At 42.1% G+C, this 25,231-nt stretch overlaps 1 protein-coding gene across 1 annotated transcript in view; it reads left to right on the top strand.

The window, feature by feature from the left end:
• TRAPPC10 (trafficking protein particle complex subunit 10) overlaps positions 1-25,231 on the top strand; it is an 88,947-nt gene that overhangs the window by 9,112 nt on the left and 54,604 nt on the right. The window contains exon 2 of the mRNA XM_075542230.1: positions 21,480-21,561. Coding sequence (XP_075398345.1) covers positions 21,480-21,561 — 82 coding nt within the window. The remainder of the gene's footprint in view (positions 1-21,479; positions 21,562-25,231) is intronic.

Genomic DNA, 25,231 nt, shown 5'->3' with positions numbered 1-25,231 from the left:
GAGAGTCACATATAGATGTTTTACATTAACTCAGGCTTCAAGGCAACCATGGAAAACACCTGTTGACCATGAGCAAGCAAACAGAGCAAAAAGTTTTGTTAAAACTTGGACCAGTCTTGGAATGTCTTTGTTGCCTGACTACATAGCAGGGCCCAGCTTTTAATCACTAACAGATAAATTAAAGAAAACTGTCAACATTACCTGGCCCTTCTTGGTGACATCTGCATCCAGCCTGTCTGCTTTTGAGCAAAGTAGTAAGTTACAAAAGTTCCATAGAGACTGCATTAAGTGCCTTAGGCTAACTGCATTTGTAAGGGGGATTTTTCTAATTACACCAAGTTAAAGTAAAATTACTTTGATTACACATATCCTCTTCTGAATCAGCTTGAATTTCTAGCAGTTCCCTGACCATGTACTTATGCAACTGATTTTGAATTACCTTTAGAAAAATTTAGTTGCACGTGATACTGATGATATTGTTCAATAACTTCTTCATTCCACGCATCACCTTTCTTTGGAATGGGCACAAATGTGGATTTCTACCAGTTGGTCGGCCAGGTAGCTATTTTCCAAATTTTTGGCACAGTCAGTGAGTGCTTCCCAGGCATTGTGGCATCTCCTTGTTGAAACATTTCATTGGGAATTCCGGAGCCTAGGTTTTCACCAGTGCCGTCAATGTAACATGGACTTCTTCCTTCAGAACCGCTAGTTCTTCACACAACCAAAAAAAGCTAGGAGCCTAGAACCGCTAGTTCTTGATCACGTATTACTGTAGCTTCCTCAAATGGATGACTATTGACCACTTCTTTTACTTTTATCTTTTGATGCTTCCTGAAGCATGCAATGTTTTGCCCATAGAACCCGTCAGTATTGCAACTTGAGCTTGAATTTTTTTCTTTAGTTTTTTCAGTTTGAGAAATACTGAGTGTGTTCTTCCTTTTTGGTGTTCTCATTCCAGGTCTCTTGCACATTTCATTGTTATGATTTACTTTGTCTTCTCGAGCCACCCTTTCTTAATCTTCCGTTCAATTCTACGTCACCATTTCTTCCTTTCACTTTAGCTATTCTCAATTCAAGGGCAAGGTTCAGAAGCTCTTCTGGCATCCATTTTGGTTTTTTCTTTCTTTCCTGTCTTTTGAATGATCATTTTTTGTTGTTCCTTTTGGTTTTGTTGATGTCATCCCACAGCGTCATTCATGTTTAGTATGTCAGATCTGTTCTTGAGTTGTTCCCTAAGATTAGGATGAGTGGACTCAAGATCACATTTTAGCTTTTGTGAACTTGTTTTCATTTTTCTTCAGCTTCATCCTGAGCTTGCATATGAATACTTGATGGTTTATTCTGCAAGCCATTCCCCTGGCTTCGTTCTGACTGGTGGTATTATTGTGCTTCCTCTCTGTCCATAGTCTATGTGATTTCTGTGCATTTCATCTGGTGAAGTCCATGTGTAAAGTCACCACTTCATTGAAAAATGGTATTTGCAATGAGTTAAGTCATTGGTCTTACACAAGTCTTCATGTGATTTGTTTCTTTCAGGAGGCACTGTTTTCCAATATTGATCTTTATTTGTTTCCAACTTAAGCATTCCAATCACCAGTAACGTTCTTTCATTTTTTTCATTTCATAGTTTTATTGGCATATAGTTCACCTGCCATACATAAAATTCAGTAGTTTAATCATATTTAGAAGAGTTGTGCTTGTTACTACAATTTTAGAACATTTTCTTTGTCATCCTCACTGCTGTTAGCTCCCCATTTTCCCTTTCTTCATAAACCTTTCCTGCCATGCCCCTAGTTAATTATCAACCCAGCTATTGTCTGGATTTACCTATCCTGGATTTTATATACAGAAAATCATATAAAACAACAACAAACAAAAAAACCCTACAATGACAAAATAGAGAAAAATCCTCAATCCGAAAGAAAGCAAAAACTATTAACTGTAATAACTTTAAAATGTTTCACAAGGGAGCACAAATAATAAGGTGTTGTGTTTTAACCTAACTGCCTCTATGTCAATTGACTTTACAGTGCTCTCTGTCTGGTAGTAAGGCAGTTCTCATCCCTGAACGGTGGTCTGAGCAGATTCATTGGAGGCTTTGCCCATGTGGGGACTCTGCAAATGGATTTTAGACATTCACCAGGAACTTTGAATGTTTGACTAATTTCAAAATGCAGAAGTTGGTAAAAATCGTTCATTTCTTCATCATAGGCATTAGTGGTTGATTTATGTGTTTGAATAATTGCATTTCCTGGTTCCTTGTAGGCAGGTACATATTACCCTAAACTGGACTGTGTTGTATTTCAAGGTAGATCTTGAAATGTTCTTTCTGACAATGAATGGGACACACCTCAATTTGCCATTTGTAGCGTAATAGACCATATGATTATCTTAATTCAGAAAGGCCGGTAGCAATCCATTTCAATTCAACTAATGCCTAGGATATTGATCTTCAAGTGCTCCATTTCATTTTTGATAACTCTCTATTTTCCTTGATTCATACTTTATGCATTCCATGTCCCAATTACTAATGGATGTTGCACTTGATACTTATTTTAGTCTGCCATATTAGCAGATGAAGTCTCAGAAGCTTTGCTCCCTCCACGCTATGAACTCTGCTTTGAGAGGGCAGTTCTCCCATAGTCACACTCTGAATGCCATCCAGCCGAGGCTCCTCTTCCAGCACTGGACCAGAGCGTTCTGCTGTTGTCCCGGAGCTTTTCGCCAGGTCCTTCCCAGTCTGCCTTAGTTTGGAGGCTCTGCTGAAACCTATCCTTATCATGGGTGCCCCTGCCAGGATTTGAAATACCAGTGGCATGGTTTCCAAAACCATGGCAATGCACAGGTCACCTAATTGTAAGACAGATGATAAATGAGTCTATTGTCTTCTAAGACCATTTCTCCACGAACTTTTTGAAGCGCGTCATAGATGTATGTGCATATATTTTTACTCCTTGGTTAATCAAGTGAGCGTGATATAGTTTAGATAGGAAATAGATAAAATGTTTGGTTCTTTTTCTAATTGCTTTCAAAATTAGTTGGTTCACTACTATCCTTAATGGTGATCAGTTAGCCCCCCCCACCATCACTGTGAATATGAGATTTAAATATGCTTATTATTCTTCAGTCTTTTGTAGATGTTAACCTTATTGATAGGCACATTGTTCCATTTTTGGGCAGGGAGAGACTCTTACAGCATGGGCCCTGAGTAGGAATTTTTGTTAGTTTCTTTACTCTGCACTGACTCCGAAGGCAGCCAGTTCTCCTAGAAGCTCTGTGCCTGTTAGTGCAGAGTGTGCATTTCAAGACCATACATAGGCTGCATGCTGTTGGGTGTGGAGTTGCTGTAGGCCTTTGCAGTGGGCACAACTAGGAATTGGATTTTAAAAATAAAATGCACCATACTGAATTTTATTTCCCCAGTTCAAGACTACAGAGTTCCAACCAGCTTCTCTTAACAGGGGGCTTCAAAAATTCCATTACCATTATTCTGTTTTTCCACGAACATTTTGAAGCCCTCTCGTGTTTTCTCCTTTCCTTTCCTTTAATACTGAAAAATTCCATTTCTCCCGGACAGTTGGGGTAGGTAGAATTTGAGCAGTTGTTCTCTACTTGAGTGTGTCCCAGAATCCCCTGCAGGGTTTTGAAAATACTGATGGCTGCCCTCCTCAGAGGTCTGAGGTGGGGCCTGTGGATTAGCACTGCTGATAAGTCCCCAGAGCATGATGTTGTTGTTGACCCATTGAAAACCATAAGACGTGTACTATTTGGAAACTGAGGTTAGACCTAGTGAGTGTAGAGAATCTCTGAGCAAAGACTTTGAAGAGGAAGGGAGTTGGCCAAATGGGAAATCTTGCAGGGGGGGCGGCGGTTGGAGAAGAGCCCTGCCTATTCAAAATCCTGGGACAGATGGACTTCATGACTCTTTTTAAAAAAACAAACAAACTTGGAATTACTATGATTTCATGATGTTTTAGTGTTTAGAATGATTTCAGATTCATGTAGCTTGTAAATTAAAAATATACATGGTTCAAGCGAATTCTTCAGTATTCTTATATTTAGATGCACTGATCCAATCTTTTTCTTAAACTCTTCAACTTGAGGTCCACGTCTGTCTCTTGAATGCTAGAGTAGATTATTCTGGTCACCCCAGTTACGTGTCTTTCCTTCAGCTTTTTAACATTGCCACATGTGCTGTCTTTTAAGTTAAAACATAATTTTAAAAAAAGGCCTCTGGGACTTCAGAAAGATTAGATTTTAGCAGTAGTACCTTATCTTTTTTTTATCTTGTAAGTTTCCCTTTCCTGCAATAAACTTCCACGATATAAAACCCGATCAAAAATGGCATACTGCTCTCTTTTTTCCTTTGGTGACACCTGCTGATAGTCATAATTGTTATGTAGCTACTGGGTCCTGGGAGAATGAGAGAAGCAACATGAAAGAGAGGGAAGGTAAGTGTGATTTATGAATGAGCATAAGGAACAGGAAAGGTTGAGGCCAGGAGGACATCAAATAGGACGGATGTAAAATTGAAGGCAACAAGATTTTTCAGTTAGTGTTGCAAAACAAGGACCTGGAGATAGATGTATGCTGGTGCAGGCTCCTTGGAAGGATTCAGCATGAGTAGATGGTAAACATTTAAAGGGGACAAGGGAGGTTTGTTTTAAAAATAGTAAATCAGTAAGACATTCCTTAAAACAAAATTGGAGTTGAAGATTAAGTAAGTTTCCAATTGGCTGTTGCTATTTTTCTTTGAAAAAAAAATACCCGCCCTCCCTTAAAATAAAGGCAGCAAGGAAGTGGCAGGGACCCATTATTTTGGCACAGAAGAGTTGGTGACTGCTGACATGGAGCCCTGGTGGCGTAGTGATTACATGTTGGGCTGTGATCTGCAAGGTTAGCAGTTCCAGACCACCAGCCTTTCACAGGAGGAAAATGGACTTTGTACTCTCATAAACAGTTATATTCTTGGAAACCCACAGGGCAGTTCTACCCTTTCCTGGAGGATCACTGTAGGTCAGAATCGACTTGATGGCAGTAAGTTAAAAAAAATTTTTTTTGACAAATGGATGTATAATCCTCATCATGTTGCCTGTCAGAATATTGTCTTTCAACATGACCGTTGAGGTGGAAAACTCTTCTCAAATATGTGCCTTCCAATAAAGGGAGGACTCTGTCTATGTACGGACTTGAGACGGATCTGAGAGGTAGACCAACCGGGCTCCGTGCTCACGGAATCTGGATCACCTCCAAATCTTGTTTTAGTTCTTTCCTCTTAACCCTTCCCCTATTCCGCATTGCCCAAGTGTGGACAGCCTTTCATGGACAGAGACTGGGTTGAGCCACGGGGCGGTTTTCATTTTCCATGATTGCGGATTTGATCTTACCTTGACTCGTGAAAGAACTAGCGATGATGTTCCATGCCAAAGCAAATTGTAACCTCGAACCATTGCCTGGCTTTACCTCATGGGCTTCAGGCACTGAAGCGGGTTGCACAGTGGAAAGAAAAAAAACAAAAAGCTAGTGATGAACTCCATTGCCTCGAATTTGAATCCTGACTCCTAGCAATCGTCTAGGACAGAGTAGAACATGCATGGGATTTCCAAGGCTGTAATCTTTGCTGAAGCATGTGGACTCTTCTTTCTTCTACAGAACAGCTGGTAGGTGCAAACCATTGACCTCTTGGCTGAGAGCGGAGTACTTGACCATTGCACCACCAGGAGCAATTAGAACCATTAATTAATTTTCATTACTACATTGACATTGTGCATCATTTACTGCAGATAAGCTTTTATACATTATTAAGCAGACATCAGTGACTTCCCAGTTTATGATATTGCACATTTTTATTATCCATTTGGTCGTTTGTTCCACTAAAAGCCATTGAGGGGAAGTTAATGAATCTCTAGTCCTAGGCTGGCACGCACATTCTTAGCTTAAAGACAGGGCCCTCCAAAACACTCATGCTTTTCAAAGATGAATGAACTGCTTAATACTGGATTGCGGCTTTCCTTTGTTAATAGCATACTTAAGCGATAGTTGTTTTGGCAAAGTAAATTATATATTTCCTTTGTTGTTGTAAAAAATAGCATAATAGAAATTCTTGCTTGGAAGGGACTTTCAAAGTAGTTGATAGGATCCTTGTCTAGAGGCCCTTGGTGGCCTAGTGGTAGAGTTCTCACTCTTATTATTTTTTTTAATTTTAACAATTTATTAGGGGCTCATACAATTCTTATCACAGTTCATACATATACATACATCAATTGTATAAAGCACATCTGTACGGTCTTTGCCCTAATCATTTTTTCTCCTCTTTTCTTTTTTTACATTTTATTAGGAACTCATACAACTCTCATCACCATCCATACATATACATACATCAATTGTATAAAGCACATCCATACATTCCCTGCCCCAATCATTCTCAAGGCATTTGCTCTCCACTTAAGCCCCTTGCATCAGGTCCTCTTTTTTTTCCCCCTCCCTCCCCTTTCCCCCCTCCCTCATGTGCCCTTGGTAATTTATACCTCGTTATTTTGTCATATCTTGCCCTATCCGGAGTCTCCCTTTCCCCCTTCTCTGCTGTCCCTCTCCCAGGGAAGAGGTCACATGTGGATCCTTGTAATCAGTTCCCCCTTTCCAACCCACTCACCCTCCACTCTCCCAGCATCGTCCCTCACACCCTTGGTCCTGAAGGTATCATCCACCCTGGATTCCCTGTACCTCCAGCCCTCATATGTACCAGTGTACAGCCTCTGTCCTATCCAGGCCTGCAAGGTAGAATTCGGATCATGGTAGTTGGGGGGAGGAAGCATCCAGGATCTGGGGGAAAGCTGTGTTCTTCATCGGTACTACCTCGCACCCTAATTAACCCATCTCCTCTCCTAAACGCCTCTATGAGGGGATCTCCATTGGCCGACACTTGGGCCTTGGGTCTCCACTCTGCACTTCCCCCTTCATTTAATATGGTATACATATACATATACACATATATACACATACATACACACACTTATATCGTTGTTGTTTTTTTTTTATGATGCCTTATACCTGGTCCCTTGGCACCTCGTGATCGCACTGGCTGGTGTGCTTCTTCCATGTGGGCTTTTTTGCTTCTGAGCTTGATGGCCGCTTGTTCACCTTCAAGCCTTTAAGACCCCAGACACTATCTCTTTTGATAGCCGGGCACCATCAGCTTTCTTCACCACATTTGCTTATGCACCCATTTGTCTTCAGCGATCCTATCATGGAGGTGTGCAGTCAATGATATGATTTTTTGTTCTTTGATGCCTGGTAACTGATCCCTTTGGGACCACTCGATCACACAGGCTGGTGTGTTCTTCCATGTGGACTTTGTTGCTTCTGAGCTAGATGGCCGCTTGTTTATCTTCAAGCCTTTAAGACCCCAGTCACTATCTCTTTTGATAGCCGGGCACCATCAGCTTTCTTCACCACATTTACTTGTTCACCCACTTTGGCTCCAGCCGTTGTGTCGGGAGAGTGAGGAGTTCTCACTCTTAATGCAGCAGACCTAGGCTTTGGTTCCCAGTGGGCCTTACTGCAGCCATCATGTGACTATGTGGCTGGACAGAATTCAGAATCTCCAAACTGAATCAGTGAGGACAAAGCCCAATGATCTACTTTGGAAAATCAGCCAGTGAGAACCCCATCCTACTGGACAGGAATCAGCATGAATCTGGGGAGTGATTCCGAGGTAGTTGACTATAGCAACACCCCTAGTCCGACCATCCAGCTACTGCTTAAGAAGTTGCAAAAGTGTTTCTTCCAATTAGGAGATCATCTGGTTCCTATTTGAGAGCCCCCAGATGTGGGACACTTAGTGCACCCTCAAATGTAAGACTCTCCTTTGTCTTAGACCAGAGATCTTAATGTGGAGCCCTGCAGTCCCAGTCTGATTTCCCTTCCTTTTTTTACCTCCAGTATTTTTATTTTGGTTTGTTCTTTCTAAAAAGTTTTATTCATTTATTTTAAAACCATTTTATTGGGGACTCATACAGCTCTTACCACAATCCATACTTGCATCCATTGTGTCCAGCACATTTGTACATTTGTTGCTATCATCATTCTCAGAACATTTCCTTTCTACTTGAGCCCTTGGTTTCAGCTCCCCATTTTCCCCCTCCCCACCCCACTCCCTCATGAACCCTTGATAACTTATAAATGATTATTTTGTCATGTCTTACACTGTCCAGTGTCTCCCTTTACCCACTTTTCTGTTGTCTGTCCCCTAGGGAAGGGGTTATATGTAGATCCTTGTGATCAGTTTCCCCTTTCTACCCCATCTTGCCCTTACCCTCCTGGGATTGCTACTCATTATTGGTCCTGAGGGGTTTATCTGTTCTGGATTCTCTGTGTTTCCAGTTCTTATCTGTACTAGTGTACATCCTCTGGTCTAGCCAGATTTGTAAGGTAGAATCAGGATCATGATAGTGGGGGGCGGGGAGGGAGCATTGAAGTACTAGAGGAAAGTTGTATGTTTCTTTCTTTTTTTTTTTTGAAAGTTGTATGTTTCATCCTTGCTATGCTATGCTGTACCCTGACTGGCTTGTCTCTTCTTGTGACACTTCTGTAAGGGGATGTCCAGTTGGCTACAGGGCTTTGGGTCCCCATGCCTTTCCTTCCCCCATCAGTCACAATGATATGATTTTTTGTTCTTTGATGCCTGATAACTTGATCCCATAGACACCTCGTGATCACACAGGCTGGTGTACTTCTTCCATGTGTGCTTTGTTGCTTCTGAGCTAGATGGCTGCTGGTTTATCTTCAAACTTTGAAAACCTCAGACGCTATATCTTTTGATAGCTGGGCACCATCAGCTTTCTCCACCACATTTGCTTATGCAGCCATTTTGTCTTCAGCAATCCTGTCCGGAAGGTGAGTGTCACAGAATGCCGGATTATTAGAACAAAGTGTTCTTACATTGAGGGAGTACTTGAGTGGAGGCCCAATGTCCATCTGCTACCTTATATTAAACATATAAATATGTACATAGATCTTTTTCCCTATCATTATATATATACACTAAATATATTTACATATGTACATGCCTGTATTTAGACCTCTATAAGTACCCTTTGCCTACTAGTTCTTTCCTCTCTTTCCTTTTACTTTCCTCTTGTCCCACTATCATGTTTGGCCTTAATTTAGGTTTCAGTAATTCCTTTCGGTTAAATTCCCCTTGATCTAGTCCCACCAGGCTGCCTACGCCCTCCTCGCCATCGATTTTTGATTACTTATTGTTCCCTTGTCTGTTAATACCCACTTCCTTTCCCCGCCTCCCCCGCTCCAGTTTCCCCTCCACCTCCCACACTCAACCATCGTCCCATGATTATTTATCCTGCCTATCTTTCCCAAGAGTTTTATTAGCACATAATTTATATATCATACATTTAGTAGCTCAATCATTCGGTCATGTCAAGGAGAATTATACAATTACCACATCAGTCTTAGAGCATATCCCCCATTTCTCTCCTTATTGTGGCATACCCACTAGATAGTCTTATGAACATGCTGCAAACGTCTGATCTCTGCAACAATTTAAGATAAATGAGAGATACTCTTTATCCGAAAATTAATGTCTACCTTTACTAAAATTTTAAAGAATTTGATGAAAATTATTCTATGTGAGAATATTACAAATATTAACGTCTTTAAGGTTTTTTATGCATCGTAGGCCTACCAATAAAATTCCTGATCTTGAGACTATTTGGCATCAAGTTTTGAAGAAAGTTGAGCTCCAACTGCAAACTGGTCAAGTGTTTTATTTTTCTTTGTCATTTTGTCACAGGTATATTTCTCTACTTCATATTTTGCCTTTAAGGTTTTTTACTGCTTTTATATGTATATTTATGAATTCATACCATATAAAGCAGATGACATTTCACTCCATCACTGGAGGTGTCCTGGAACCTTTACACTCAACCAACTAGTGTCAGCAGATTAATTTGTAATTCTATATTAACTAAGAAATAAGTACTCTATCATGCTAGTTGAAAGATTGACTGTGGACCAGGGCTACTGGGGTTCTGATGCTAGCATTGCCCCTCACCCATGGCTTCAAGACATTGGCCAGGCCTAGAACTTGTCTGTACCCTGCTTTCCACTCGGACTGTGTGCAGAGAGCAGGGCAGGGTCTGACCCTGTCTTGACTAGAGAGAGACAGAGACAGACAGACAGATACTGCTTTCGCTCTGCTTCCACTTGACGCCAAGCCCTTTGTAACTTAGCAAAAGACCTGTATAATTGGATCAAAGACTCTAGGTAGCTTTAAGTGCTTTTAACTCATGTCTGAAATATTCAAATTCATTGGATAATTTATGCTACTTTATTCTGTAGACTGTTCAGTGTCAAATGCAATCTTATGCCATAATCAGTTCCTAAAATTTAAAAAGGTGTGTAAACATTATAGAGACATTAACAACAATAAGCATAACAGCCTTTAAATTTTTATTCCTGACATTTTATTTGGTTTCAGTGAAAATGTGCAAAGCAAATGTTTCCTATTCAACAGTAGTTTCACAGAGTGTTTTGTGCTGTTGGTTGCATTTTTCCCGTGTGCCAGCATTCTTCCCACTTTCACCCTGGGTTTCCCACTTCCCTTCCTCCAACGTTCATGTCCCCTCTACCTTTCGAATTTTACTCTTGCCCCTTTAGTCTTGGTGCAGTTGGATCCTCATGGGTGGTGGTATTCACGTTATAGAACTGCTTATTATTTGGCTTAAAGATAGTCTCTGGGAGTAGGTTCATTTCTAGGTTTGAAAGTTCCTAGTCTTGGGGTTCTGCCAGTCTCCATTAGACCAGTAAGTCTGGACTTTATTATGAATTTGAATTATATTCTACAATATTCTCTCGTTTTGTCTGGAACCTCTTATTACAATCCTGGTCACAGCTCTTGGTAGTGGTAGGTGGGCACCATCTAGTTTTTCAGGTCTCAGGTTAGTTGAGACGGGGGTTCATGAGGTCTATTAGTCTTTTGTTTCCTTGTTGTTTTTCAACAGTGTTCTTTGTTCTAGTTGGGAAGAGACCAATAGTTGTATTTTAGATGGTCAGGCCTCCAGTTGGTATTCACCAAATTATGATATAGAACTTTATCTTTGTGAACTATGTTATGACAGTTGACCGAGATGTCCTCTAACTCAGACATGAAAAGCATTTGGTTATAGTTAAGATGAATCCCTGACTGTGCCTGCTATGTGTTCTGTTATATACATGGGCACATTAGTAGGACACACACATACGAATACCATAGATACTTGTGTATAAGCTGAGTTTTTCCAGTACATTTTTAATGCAGTTTTGTGGTAAATTAGGTGCCTCGGCTAATATTCAGGTTGGCTTATACTCGAGTATATACAGTATGTATGTAGCAAATACCCTTTGCGAAGCCTGTCCTGTACATGCAGGAGGTTGTACTTCCACGGGTCAACTAACGTGTTCAGTTTATGTATATACTTGTAAATTATTCTTTGTTATTACTGATTTATGACTCAAAATTCCGAATTTAAAAAGTACTTGATACTAAATAGCTTTGAGACTTTGCAGTTGTAATGGCCCCTAAAAGAAAAGGGTACATGTATAAAATGAGTATAACTTTTGCTTTGTCCTTTGGGTGGAAGGGAGGATAAGACAAATGCTGTCCAGGCAGCCCTGCTGGGGTCTGAACATCTCACTTAGTTACAAATCAACCACCATAAAACCCGTTATTGAAAAATAGATATAATAAAAGGTAATGCTTTGCACTACACATCAAAACATTATTATTAACAAAGCAGTACTATGTTATAGGTCTTTTAATGTCTCTTGAAGTTAAAACATTTTTATGCATGGAGAGGTATGTTATCGAGACAAACATTTACTTAATTGTCATTGCATATGAACTTTTCCATTCATGTACAAATTCAACTTAAAGGAAGACTTTGAACAGAACCCGTTTGTCATCCAGAGTTACCTGTATGAAACCAATGATGTCTCCGTTACGATAGCAGTTTGTGATTCACTGACTACAGACTCATCTGTACCAGACCTTGTCCTGCACAGCATTGCAGGGGATTGAATTTGTCGTGTGTGTGCTACTAGGTTTTGGTCGGTGTCATCTTAATGATGGCCTTGTGGTTCTAAAACACAGACTATAGGTTACTGTGTTTACTTATAATTGATATCTCAGAAAAAATAAGAGTATTTTCAAAAGTGGCCATACCTGTAGTATCTTGTTGCTGGGGATCTAAACTTGAACCGATAAATTTGTATTTTAGTTACCTTGTTTGTGCTTTGTAAGCTGGATATTTGATAGTTTTTTTGATGTTTGTGTACATAGTTAATTTTTTATACCAGGAATAGTAAAAAGTATATTGCTACAAAATCATGGAAACTGTGTTAGTGTGGGTTGACTAGAGAAACAAATTCATAGACATTCATGTGTATGAGAGAATTTTATATAAAAGAGCGATTGTACATTGAGAAAGCATTCCAGTCCAGTCCAAGTCCATATGTTCGATATTAGCCCATATGTCCGGTACCAGTCTATAAATCCTCTTCAGACTCAGGAAACACATACAGTGATGCGGAATGCAGGATGATCACAGGCCAGTAGGTGGGAAGTTTTGTGGATCCAGTGGTGTTACAAGTATCTCAGTGCTGGCAGTGGTCTCCACGTGGCTTCTCCAGCTCCAAGGCTCTGGCTGCCATCAGCCTGTCTCCATATGACTTATCAACAAGAATGTCTCCCAGGGATTGAGTGTGTGTCCCACCTCCAGGGAGTTTTTTATCTCCAAATGTGCTAGTCAAGCTGAGACCTGATTGACAGGCTAAAGTCTACTCCTTCACTCTTAATCCTCTCAAATTGACAATAGATTATGTAACTACCAGAGAACCTTCATGAAACTGAAAAACAAATAAAAGAATGAAGCTATTGTTTCTTGACACACCCCTCCACCTAGGTCTGTCTGTACACTCATGAGGGTCTGTCTGTACACCTAGGTCTGTCTGTACACCTAGATCTGTGTGTGCATATCTCTCTAGTCTGTGCTCTTTGGTTTATATCATATCAAAGTGGCAGTCTTGGCATCCCCAAAGAGTTTAAATCATATTCTTCTAAAGTGTTCTTTGAGTTTTGGGAAGAAAAGTCTGAAGGGACAAGATCAGGGATGGACGGTGGATGGGGTAAGGTTTCCCAATGAAAATCTCATAGGACAACCTCAGAAGAATGTGCAGGCACATTATCAGGTGAGAACAAAAAAATCAGCTGTGTACCTCTCCTGATTAATTTTCTCATCTTGCAGTTTTCTGATTTCATAAAACTTCTTCCAATTAAGACCCTTGATCATCTTGTGTCTTGTAGGAAAAAAAATCTTAGCAAGATTGCCTCCGTGAATTCCCCCCAGAGCCAGCACCCCACAACTTCAATAGGTTCAATAGGCACAGTTGTACAGCAACAATAAGTAAAGATTATAGTAAAGTCATAGAGAACAGGAGAGAGAAGAGAGCTTGAAATAATGGAGTCAGACTCAATTCATGGCATCATGCTCACCTCAGCCCTGCTTGGTGGTCCACTTGGAGAGAGACAGGAGGGCAAGGGGAAAGGGAACAGGGGAGCGAGGATGGGGGAGAAAAGATGGGAAGAACCGACTTTCTATATTGATAACCAAGGTTTATATACTTTGGGGAGTGTACAACCCCCCTAATTACTGGTAAAGACATACGTCACAGGAAGGGGTTGTGCTATAGGTTATACAGTAATGAGAGGGAGATGTTCTGAGGTATCCATGCAATAGGAAGGGGAGTTATTGGGGGTACACATGTGACAAGATGGACTGATCCTAGATTCAGGGAGGCAGCTTAATTTTGGATGTCACTGAACCAGTTTGACCTGTTCTCTGGCTCACTATAGAAACCATTATCAGTAGGATATAAACCCCACCTATAGGGACCAGACTGATGGCCCCAAGCCTTTTGGGAAAAGTAACCCATTGTGCTTAAAGAAGGGAGTGAGCCCAGACAGTAGTCTGGCAACTGACTGCCTTCAGGGAGGATGTGTCTAAGCATCTGACCTCCCATCATATGCTGTCCAATAGCGCTAATGTTTGCCATATCACTGGGGGAGACAAAGCTGAGGAAAAGTCTCTTTATAATCCCACAAAATATGAGCTGCTCTCTTGCCCTTGCTCAGTTTTGGGGTTCTTCCTGACCATCTTTAAAATGCTTGCTCCATCTAAACGCTGTGGTTTCACGAGAGGCAGCATTCCTGTAAGCGTGTTGCAAAGCTTCAACGACTTTGGAAGGTGTTCATTTCAATTTTGTAAAAAAAAATATGATACTAAACTTGACCTCAAAATTGCCTCCCCCCAGGGGTGTGAGGGGCGAGGCTGGGAGAGTGGAGGGTGAGTGGGTTGGAAAGGGGGAACTGATTACAAGGATCCACATGTGACCTCCTCCCTGGGAGATGGACGGCAGAGAAGGGGGGGAGGGGAGACTCCGGATAGGGCAAGATATGACAGAATAACAATCTGTGGATTATCAAGGGCTCATGAGGGAGGGGGGAGTAGGGAGGGAGGGGAATAAAAAGAGGACCTGATGCAGAGGGCTTAAGTGGAGAGCAAATGCTTTGAGAGTGATTAGGGCAAAGAATGTATGGATGTGCTTTATACAATTGATGTATGTATATGTGTAGATTGTGATAAGAGTTGTATGAGCCCCTAATAAAATGTAAAAAAAGAAAAGAAAAAAAAGAATGATCAGAGCAAAGAATATACAGATGTACTTTATACAATTGATGTATGTAATGTATGTATATGAATGGATTGTGATAAGAGTTGTATGAGCCCCTAATAAAATGTTTTTTTTTTTTAAAGAAAATGATTAGGGCAAAGAATTTCCAGATGTGCTTTATACAATTGATGTATGTATATGCATGGATTGTGATGAGTTGTATGAGCCCCTAATAAAATGTTTTTTAAAAATTGCCTCCCCCCTGCATAAAAACTATCCCCCGCATTTTGAAGGTACCCCAGCAAGACCAATATCAGCATTACTACTGAGAGAACTTCCTCCAGCCACCCACTGATCACAGAGAAATGGCTAGCCAGGTTTGGGTTGGAGTAAACCTGTGCATGTGTTGAATGGAACCCTTACCCTCACAACCGAGTCCCAGGCCCTTCTGTTTTTAAATGTTTGAATAAGGATTTAAGTTGGATTTGATGTGATATGACCTAGTTACGCTTCTCACTAAAACTGTTTTTTTTTTTTTTTTTGGTTCTCTTTTCCCTGCACTTGCCTTCTTTTTACGTAATTTCCTAAATATGTGTTTACAAAAATCTGAGAATGCAGCAATATAATCATAAATCATTGAAAAGTCTGTCAGCAATTTTGACTGCATTTAACTGAACATGTAACTGGCATAAAAAAAGAAGGAAACATTGATTTGGTAATGGGCAGTCTAGGACCTGACCCCACTTTCTGAGTGATTCTCTGGGTTGGGATCCCCTGAAGGTAGAGTTTAACTTATCCTGCTTGCAGAGGGGCAGCACTTCCAGACCTAGCTAGGCAGCTGTCCTGGAAGTTTCTATCACACCTCCGTTCACACATGGTTCACTTGTGGCTTCTGATTTTCAACCATCCTTCCAGCCTACTGTTTTTTTTAATCGTTTAATTAGGGGCTCATACAACTCTTAGCACAATCCATACATCCATCAATTGTGTAAAGCACATTTGTACATTCATTGCCCTCCTCATCTCAATACATTTGCTCTCCACCTAAGCCCCTGGCATTAGCTCCTCATTCCCCCCTCCTTCCCACTCCCTCTCCCTCATGAGCCCTTGATAATTGATAAACTATTATTTTGTCATATCTTGCCCTGTCTGATGTCTGCCTTTACCCACTTTTCTGTTGTTCATCCCCCAGGGAGGAGGTTATATGTAGATCCTTGTAATCTGTTCCCCTTTTCTACTCCACCTTCCCTCCACCCTCCCAGTTTCACCACTCTCACCACTGGTCCTGAAGGGATCATCCTCCTTGGATTCCCTGTTCCAGTTCCTATCTGTACCAGTGTACATCCTCTGGTCTAGCCAGATTTGTAAGGTAGAGTTAGGATCATGATAGTGGGATGGGGGGGTGGGGGTGGGCGGGAGGAAGCATTTAGGAACTAGAGGAAAGTTGTATATTTCATTGTTGCTGACTGGCTCGTCCCTTCCCGCTAAGGGAATGTCCACTTGCCTACAGTTGGACTTTGGGTCTCCACCCTGCACTCTTCCTCATTCACAATGATAGGATTTTTTGTTCTTTGATGTCTGATAACTGATCCCTTTGGCACCTTGTGATCACAGTCTGGTGTGCTTCTTCCATATGGGCTTTGTTGCTTCTGAGCTAGATGACTGCTTGTTTACGTACCTTCAAGCCTTTACGACCCCAGATGCTATAGCTTTTAATAGCCGGGCACCATCAGCATTCTTCACCACATTTGCTTATTCACCTGCTTTGTCTTTAGTGATTGTGTCAGGAAGGTGAGCATCATGGAATGCCAGTTTAATAGAACAAAGTATTCTTTCATTGAGGGAGTACTTGAGTGGAGGCCCAATGTCCATCTGCTACCTTAATACTAAATCTATATATGTGTACATAGATCTATTTCCACATCCTCATATATTAATATGTTTGCACATGTACATGCCTTTATCTAGACGTCTGTAAATGCCCTTTACCTCCTAGCTGTTTCCTCTATTTCGTTTACTTTTCTCTTGTCCCACTATCATGTTCAGCCTTTATTAGTGTTACATTACTCTTGGTCACGCCCTACCAGACCTCTTACACCCTCCTCACCACCCATTTGGATCACTTGTCGTTCCCTTGTCCCTGGGTTTGTTAACACCACTAGCTTTTCCCCACCTCCCCCTCTCCCATGTCTCCCTGGAACTGTCAGTCCCATTGTTTTCTCCTCCAGATTGTTCATCCAGCCTATTTGTTAAGTATCTGTGATAGTTACATAATCTCATGTCAACTTGAGAGTGTTACGAATGAAAGGGTAGAATTTAGACTTGACAGTGCGGTCACAGCCTGATGATGCCTCCTTGTGGGAATGGCCTTCTCATGAGGATTCTGGAACTTCCTCTCTCCTGCTTCACCTTCCTGTTGACAAGCTGTATGGAGACACACTCAGAAGCTATTTGGAGACCTGTGCCAGCCCTGAGGTGCTTCCATTGACACTGGATCCAGAAGACTTTTCACCCATTAGCCCTTAATCTTCCTGCATTCAGCATCATTACAAGTGACTACGTGAGTCTGAAGAGGAATTTATGGACTAGTGTGGGACATATGGACTAATATTGGACTTATGGACTTGATCTGGACTGGGTTGGGATGTTTTCTCAATATACAAGTGCTCTTTGATAATAGAGCTCTCTTACATACGTGAGTGTCTCTGAATTTGTTTGTCTAGTCAGCCTGGCCTAACACAATATCAGACAGGGTACACCCAGTCTTAAAAAGGCCATCACCTGGTGACTGTGCTCCCACAGCTCACCCATCTCATAATTTCTGCATGTGCTTTCTTTGTTACCAACGAGAACAGGGCAGTGTATATGTTTGTACACACTCACATTTACTTAAGTAGCATTGTACTTGAGTTACTCTTTTCTTTTTTATTCATCCCCTTCTCTCCCACCAAAAACAGAAATCTTAGTTGTTAAAATAAAAGGCCTTACCTGACTCTTTTAAAATAGCCTCTTGAGTTAGGAAATACACATGGTGCGTCCTTTTTAAGCCCAGCTTTGCTCTGAGTGGCTTTTTCTTGGACGGTGGAATCCTTCTCAGACCTCTGTGGCCCATGGAGTGTCAGTGAAAGTCCGCCTGCCTAGGAGCACCGCTACATTTACAGTTCAGGCCTCAAAGCGCTCATGACTTTCCTTTTTTAACTTAACGGTTGGGCTATTTCAGGAAACAGTGCATACGTTGTTCGTTTCATTGCCTGTCATGGGAGTGAGGCCTTAATTCTTTGGGGGGGGGGATTTATGGCTAAGCTCTATCTCCTTTTCTGCGCCCATCTTAAAAGGCATCTCTGATTTTTATACTACTTGGTGCAAAGGTTTAAGGATGTTACAGCTGGCAATAGCTTTGCAGTCTAAGAAAATCCTGATGGCATCGTTCCCCTAATATTCTTACCAGGCAGTTTGGAGCTCCAGTGGGCCAGAGCAGGTTAAATTCTCAGTTATCTCAGACAAGGTCTTTGTCCTCAGCAAATGTGCTTATTGGCCCACAGTCTGAAGCTTAAATCTAGGGCATTGACTAGGGATTAATTCCATGAAGGAGTGTAGTCAGTGGTTCCTGACAGAGGGCTCCTGATAGGTAAATCCCAGGTTTGCCTAGGTTTCCCCAGGAGATAGGTTTAGGGCTCGGGGTGGTATTGGGAGAGGGAATTCCATTTTTATCTGTGTACGTGTGCTGCTTATGCATTTATGTGAGGCTTTGTTACAAAGGTAGAAGCCCTGATGGCATAGTGGTTATGAGTTGGGCTGTGAACCACAAGATCACTAGTTCAAAACTACCAGCTACTCCTAGGGAGAATGACAGGGCTTTTCTAGTCCCGGAAAAAGTTACAGTCTCAGAATATCACTGGGACTGTTCTATACTTCCCTATAGGGTTGTTTTGAGTCAGTACTGACTCGATGGGAGAGAGTATTTTTGAATTTTATTACAATGACCAATCTTCCCCACAACTCTACCCTCATTTCACATGTGGTTCATGAAGGTACCAAAACTCAAAACCAAGCCAATTACCATGTAGTCGTTTCTGACTCATAGTGACCCTACATGGGGTTTCCAAGGCTGTAAATCTTTACAGGGTCTAACTGCCTCATCTTTCTCCCAAGGAGCAGCTGGTGCTTTTGAACTGCTGACGTTACTGTTAGCAGTATAGTACTTAGCCCGCTTTCACGGAGGCACGCACAGGAAGGTTAACTCATCTATGATAAAGCTTGGGAATGGTGGAGCTGAGACTTGAAGCTGCCAGTGTTCTTGTCTGGCCACCGTGTTTTCTGTCTCTGCAATCTGCATACGGCTAATATGGACCAGAAATGTTTTACTTTCCACTGTAAACTGACATTGACAGGGTTTTAGTGAGAGTTTTTCTTGTAAGTTCATAACAAAATGAGCAAATGGCTAATAGCCTCATCAGTTTCCAGTGATTTCTCATGATCAATATAAAGCCATTTGGAAAATGGATTAACTTCATCTGGGAGGATCTTCTGAGTATAAGAATTTTATTTGTACATTGGGCCTCGACTTAAGTACTCCCTCAATGCAAGAATACTCTGTTCTATTAAATTGGCATTCTATGATGCTCACCTTCCCAACACAACCGCTGAAGCCAAAGCAGATGAATAAGTAAATGTGGTGAAAAAATCTGATGGTGCCCGGCTATCAAAAGTACAGTGTCTGGGGCTTAAAGGTAAACAAGTGGCTATCTGGCTCAGAAGCAACAAGGCCCACATGGAAGAAGCACACCAGCCTGTGAGATCACGAGTGTCGAAGGGATCAGATATCAGGCATCATCAGAACAAAAAATATTATAGTGAATGAGAGGGGGAGTGTGGAGTGGAGTCCCAAAGCCCATTTGTAGGCCACTGGACATCCCCTTACAGAATGGTCTCCGAGAGGAGATGAGCCAGTCGGGGTGATGTAGCAATGATGAAACACAACTTTCCTCTAGTTTCTAAATGCTTCCTCCTCCCCCACTATTCATGATCCTAATTCTACCTTACAAATCTGTCTAGACCAGAGGATGTACACTGGTACAGATAGGAACTGGAAATGCAGGGAATTCATGGCGGATTATCCCTTCAGGACTGGTGGTGTGAGTAGTGATACTAGGAGGGTAGAGGGATGGTGGATTGGAAAGGGGGAACCAATTATAAGGATCTACATGTGACCTCCTCCCTTAGGGACGGACAACAGAAAGGTGGGTGAAGGGAGATGTCAAACAGGGCAAATTATGACAAAATAATAGTTTATAAATGATCAAGGGTTCATTAGGGAGGGGGGAGCAGGGAGGAGGGGGAAAATGAGGAGCTGAAGCCAGGGGCTTAGGTGGAAAGCAAATGTTTTGAGAATGATGAGGGCAATGAATGTGCAAATGTGCTTTACACAATTGATGGATGTATGGATTGTGATAAGAGTTGTATGAGCCTATAAATAAAAAAAATTGCTGCAAAAAGAATTTTATTCGTCTGTTAAAAGGCTCTGTTTTAGCTTTAAGTACATTGTAGTTATATTGGCGTTTTATGAGAAATAAATGGATTTTTCAGTTTTGTGAAAGTTAGGAGGAAAGAGCTGAATTAAAACAGCATTCAATGGGAGGTGTGAATTATTGGGCTGGTAACGGGAATCTACGAGTCAGTACTATAAAGCTCTTTCTCTCAGAGAAGGGCGCCCACCTTCCTCAGTTGTGAGGCAGTGACTGCCCTCCACCCTAGGGATTACTGTGAAGGACACACGAGTGCATGTAGGTGACTGCATAGTATGTGCTCCTGCTGACATTTGAGGGGAAATTGAGGTTATTTTTTTTCCTTTTCTTTTTTTACATTTTATTAGGGGCTCATACAACTCTTATCACAATCCATACATATACACACATTAATTGTACAAAGCACATCCCCACCTTCCCTGCTCCAATCATTCTCAAAGCATTTGCTCTCCACTTAAGCCCTTTGCATCAGGTCCTCTTTTTTTTCCCCCTCCCTCCCCGCTCCCCCCTCACTCATGTGCCCTTGGTAATTTATACATTGTTATTTTGTCATATCTTGCCCTATCCGGAGTCTCCCTTCCCCCCCTTCTCTGCCGTCCATCTCCCAGGGAGGAGGTCACATGTGGATCCCTGTAATCAGTTCCCCCTTTCCAACCCATTCACCCTCCACTCTCCCAGCATCGCCCCTCACACCCTTGGTCCTGAAGGTATCATCCACCCTGGATTCCCTGTACCTCCAACCCTCATATGCACCAGTGTACAGCCTCTGTCCTATCCAGCCCTGCAAGGTAGAATTCGGACCATGGTAGTTGGGGTTGAGGTTATTTTTCATCAAGAAATCCATGCTCACTTTGCCACATAGAGTTTCAGGGCCGGTGTCTCCAAGTTGAAGGAAGCCGTGTGCCCTGGGTGTAGAGCCTGACTCTGAGCCCCGCTGGGTGGACTCAGGCTAGCTTGGTCTCTGGTCACTCAGCCTTTCTGAGGCTCTTCTTCCTCTGGTGGTAGTCAGACCCACTCACAGCCACCCCACAGAGAGTCGCTAGGCCATGCAGGATGCAGGCTTTGAGATGAGATATTGAAAGGTGCATTCAGATTTTGTTTTACGGTATTTTTTGAATATAGAATTATATAGACATATCAAATTCTAGAGCCCATTTTTGCATCTTCACCTGAAAAATACCATAAATGGACTTATTTATATATATATATATATTTTTTTTTCTGTTACAGGTGCTGGAGATCAGAATTTGTTCACCTCTATTTATCCCACACTCTCCCAGCAGCTTCCAAGAGAACCAATGGAATGGAGAAGGTAAGCGCACCTGGGCCTTGACCGCAGCTCCTTCTCCCTTTTGACCATTTGTGCAAGCAGCTGGAGTGGTAAAATGACAGCTTGAATTCTAAAGCCTGTGAGACATCAAGGGAATGCCATTGTATCTGTGGGACTTCTTCTTTAAGAATTATGATGATTACTTTAAGGAGGAGGGGTGGTAGACCTAGCTAAGAATGGCCTACAACAGGCAGCTTGTGCTTACTCAGTCTCCTCCTCTCAGCAACAGACAGACAGCCTCTCCCCAGCCTGGATCTTAATGATGAGAAAGCAGACGGGAAAATGTTTAATTAGAGTGAAAAAAAGAGCCAGACCCACAGTTCTAGTTGCTTGACTGTGTGCATGTAATTGTTCATTTAATGACATGTCCTGAGTCTCTGGCTAGCTTTGAAAAGGTGGTATTGGAAAACTTGTTTCTGGTAAGATTTGCTAGTGTTCATGGAAAATGTCAAAGGTAATCTAATTTTAACCAGGATGTATAGCACGTTTCTGTCATTCCTCATGTTCCTGTAATTTCAGTCCTGGCAAACTTAAAGTATACAGAATGTAGGAGAATTTTCGTAGAGGATCGCTCAACATCTGAGGAAGCCCAGTGCTACGAAAGAGAGAAGCAAGCTCACCAGGTGTAAGGATGTAATATCTGAAGATGTCGACTAGGCTGAAAGGTTTTAAAAATAAGCATACATTAGTCAGACTCAGAGAGATAGAACTGGGAAGTGTATTCATGAAACTAGGGGGAGGGGTTTGTGCACACAAAAAACCAGCTACAAAATCGACATCGGTTTAATGCAGACATTCATCTCTTCAGCTGCCCTAACCCCTCAGGAAATGAGACGTGGGCTTAAAAAGACATACAGTTTCCGGTCAGGAAGAAGGGAAGAGATACTAGTAGCCAAGCTAAGAAAGTCGGTGAACTTTAGCTTTGACAATAAGATCCACAGAAGTGGCTTCTCAGTAAGTAGGCCATTGAAGTAAGGCAGCAGCGCTGCTGACTCAGGGCTTAGAAACTTTGGAGTGAGGCTGAGGCTAGAGGGGGAGAAGACCCCTAGGTACAAGAGCTCTCCCCTCCCCCGCCAGCCCTATATGGAAGTGACTGTGGAGAGAAATTCTGTTGTGAAAACAAGGACTGGGCCATAGGTTCCCAAACTTATTTGGCCTACTGCCCCACCTCCACCCCCTCAGCAATTAAAGCCTTTTTGCCATAAAGACCAAACAAACAAACAAACAGCCACCCTACAAGGTGAGCTCCTAAAAGTAAAACACCTCATCTTCCGTTGGAATAGCTGGTGGTGTCAAATCGCAGCCCTTGTGGTTAGCAGCACATTGCCTGACTCTCGGCACGACCAGGGTTTCACTAGAACCTATGATTCAGGCTAAAGGGTAGATAGCTGCTTATGCAGCCCCTCTGGACCATTCCTCCTTCATGCTCCCCTGCTCTTCCTCCACGCCTCCTGGAGTGGTATCACTGGCTCTGGGAAACACTGGATGAGAAGAAAGTCTAAATCCATTCACAGTGATAACCCCATGCCCAGTGTAGCCGAGATCTAAAACTCTGCAGCCAGACCAAGTTCACAGACCATGCTCCTTAGCATCAGAGTAGAGAATCCCATCCCTGGAGAAATGGAATGGCCCAGGGAAAAGACTGGTGCCTTCTTTTAGTAATCTACCAGGGGAGGAGCTCTCTCAGGCTTAGGAAATGGAATGGAGTCCAGCTGAGCACGTGGATTGTAGGCTTCTGAGGAAAAAGAAGCTGGTAGTTTACTTGATTCTTTTACTGTGCAACAAGTCTTCAGAGGTCTTACAATTCTCTAGGAGTGTTTGTGAAGAATGAAAATGTTGGCATTGAAAGAAAACAAAAGATGGAGACAGACATCCACTCTAAAGAAGAACCAGAGTTACATTATGAAGCTTTTTAATAATGATGCATGTTCTTTGTTGCTTGGTGAACCAATGCTTTCATGTTCAGTAAGAAAGGAAACCCAGAGTGTAGATTTAATGTGAACTCTAATAGAAGTGGGGGAGCTAGAGGGATGAATGGCATGGGTAGACAGCTGAATCTGCATAGTCCATCACAGACTTTGAGACCAGGTTTAGAATTGACATCTCAGGAAGTGACAGCAGGTGGCTGAGGAGCAGAGATCAGTACCAGAAGAACTAACTGAAAGACTTGGGGTGGCGGGTGTCATGAGTTAAACTGTAGTCCCCAAAAGATAGATCTACTTGGAATTTCAGAATGTATCCAGACCAGATCATCCTGGATCATGATAAGCCCCAAATCTAATGGTGAGTGTCTTTATAAAAGACAGAAAAGGAGAAGATGCAGAGGGAGGAGGCCATGTTTAGATTGAGGGAAGAGATAAGAAACTGGGGTGTGTCCACAAGCCAAGGGGCACCAGGGGTCGCCAGCAGCCTCCAGAAGGTGAGAGAGGCACGGAACAGATTTGTCCTCAGAGCTTCTGAGGCGAGCAACCCTGCTGGTACTCCCGTGATTTTAGACCCTGGGCTCCGAGATTGTGAGGGAATAGGTCCTGTTACTTTACATCTAAATTTGGGGTAATTGGTTTTTGCCGCCTTGGAAAACTAATGTCGGTGGGAGATTAGAGATAGAGTGAGGTTGACGGTATTTTGGTGTGTGCTAAACACTTTGTAGCACTACTTGCCATTATAAGTTATGGTCATAAAAAACAAAAAAATGATTTTTAATTAATCTTGCAAACTAAAAAGTTGAAGCAGAAAATTTAGATGATGCAGTGGGTAGCTGAATAGCCACAGAATGCATTAGGAAGTTGGAAAATTGAGTCAAGCAACTCTTTAGATTAATGCTAAGATTGGAGGTGGAAGGCATGAAAGAAAAGTTGGGCTGTGGAGGATAATCCAGACATTCTAATGGCTATCTATTCGGTGTTTCAGAGGAGAGAATACAGGGAGTGAAGAGCAGGCATTTCCAGAAGAGCTAATAGTCAAGATTTTTCAAGGAGTGAAGGGTCGGGAGTTTGTACAAACCCACTGAAGTTTGTACGAACCCAAGCAGAATGCATGCCAAACGAAAACAAAGAAGCACACAAAAGACACACCACAAAACAGATGGAACAAGAGTTAATGTCTAGTCTCTCAACAGCAGCATTTAAAACAACACCACAATGCAACATTTAAGAACAACATCTTCAAGGTACCTGTGAACAAAGAATTCGGTGTGGACTCAGACGGCCATGCCACAACAAAGACTAAGTCCGCTCCTCTCACTCCTTACCCGAGTTAGGTGAGAGCGGGTGTCCTCTGCCGTAAATGTGTAATGTTAACATTTATGAGAGTAGGAATTTTCTATCTCTGCATTATAAGGGTTTACTAAGTAAATACTTAAATAATTAAAGGAAGAAAACTGCGTGTTGCCCTGATGTTAGACGTGGTGGTACTGTGATTTCAAATGCTAGCAGTGGGTTCCCAGGGTGGACAGACGTTAGCAGCCTACTAGGAAGGAGAGCCTGCCGTTTTACTTTTGACAATGTAGTGAAGAACCCCTGGCTTAGCACACAGCACTGTGTGACTTGCTTGCTTTGACTTACCGCGGGCTGGGTCAGTTGGTGAGGTAGAGGGTCAGTGAGAATGAGGAAACTGGGTGAGATGGAATAGTTGTAATGGGTGTAAATATGCC

Source organism: Tenrec ecaudatus, chromosome 2 (assembly GCF_050624435.1).
Source record: "Tenrec ecaudatus isolate mTenEca1 chromosome 2, mTenEca1.hap1, whole genome shotgun sequence".
In the NCBI taxonomy this organism is placed as follows: domain Eukaryota; kingdom Metazoa; phylum Chordata; class Mammalia; order Afrosoricida; family Tenrecidae; genus Tenrec; species Tenrec ecaudatus.
The sequence above is the reverse complement of the archived record's forward strand: the minus strand, read 5'-3'. Positions and strand labels throughout refer to the sequence as shown.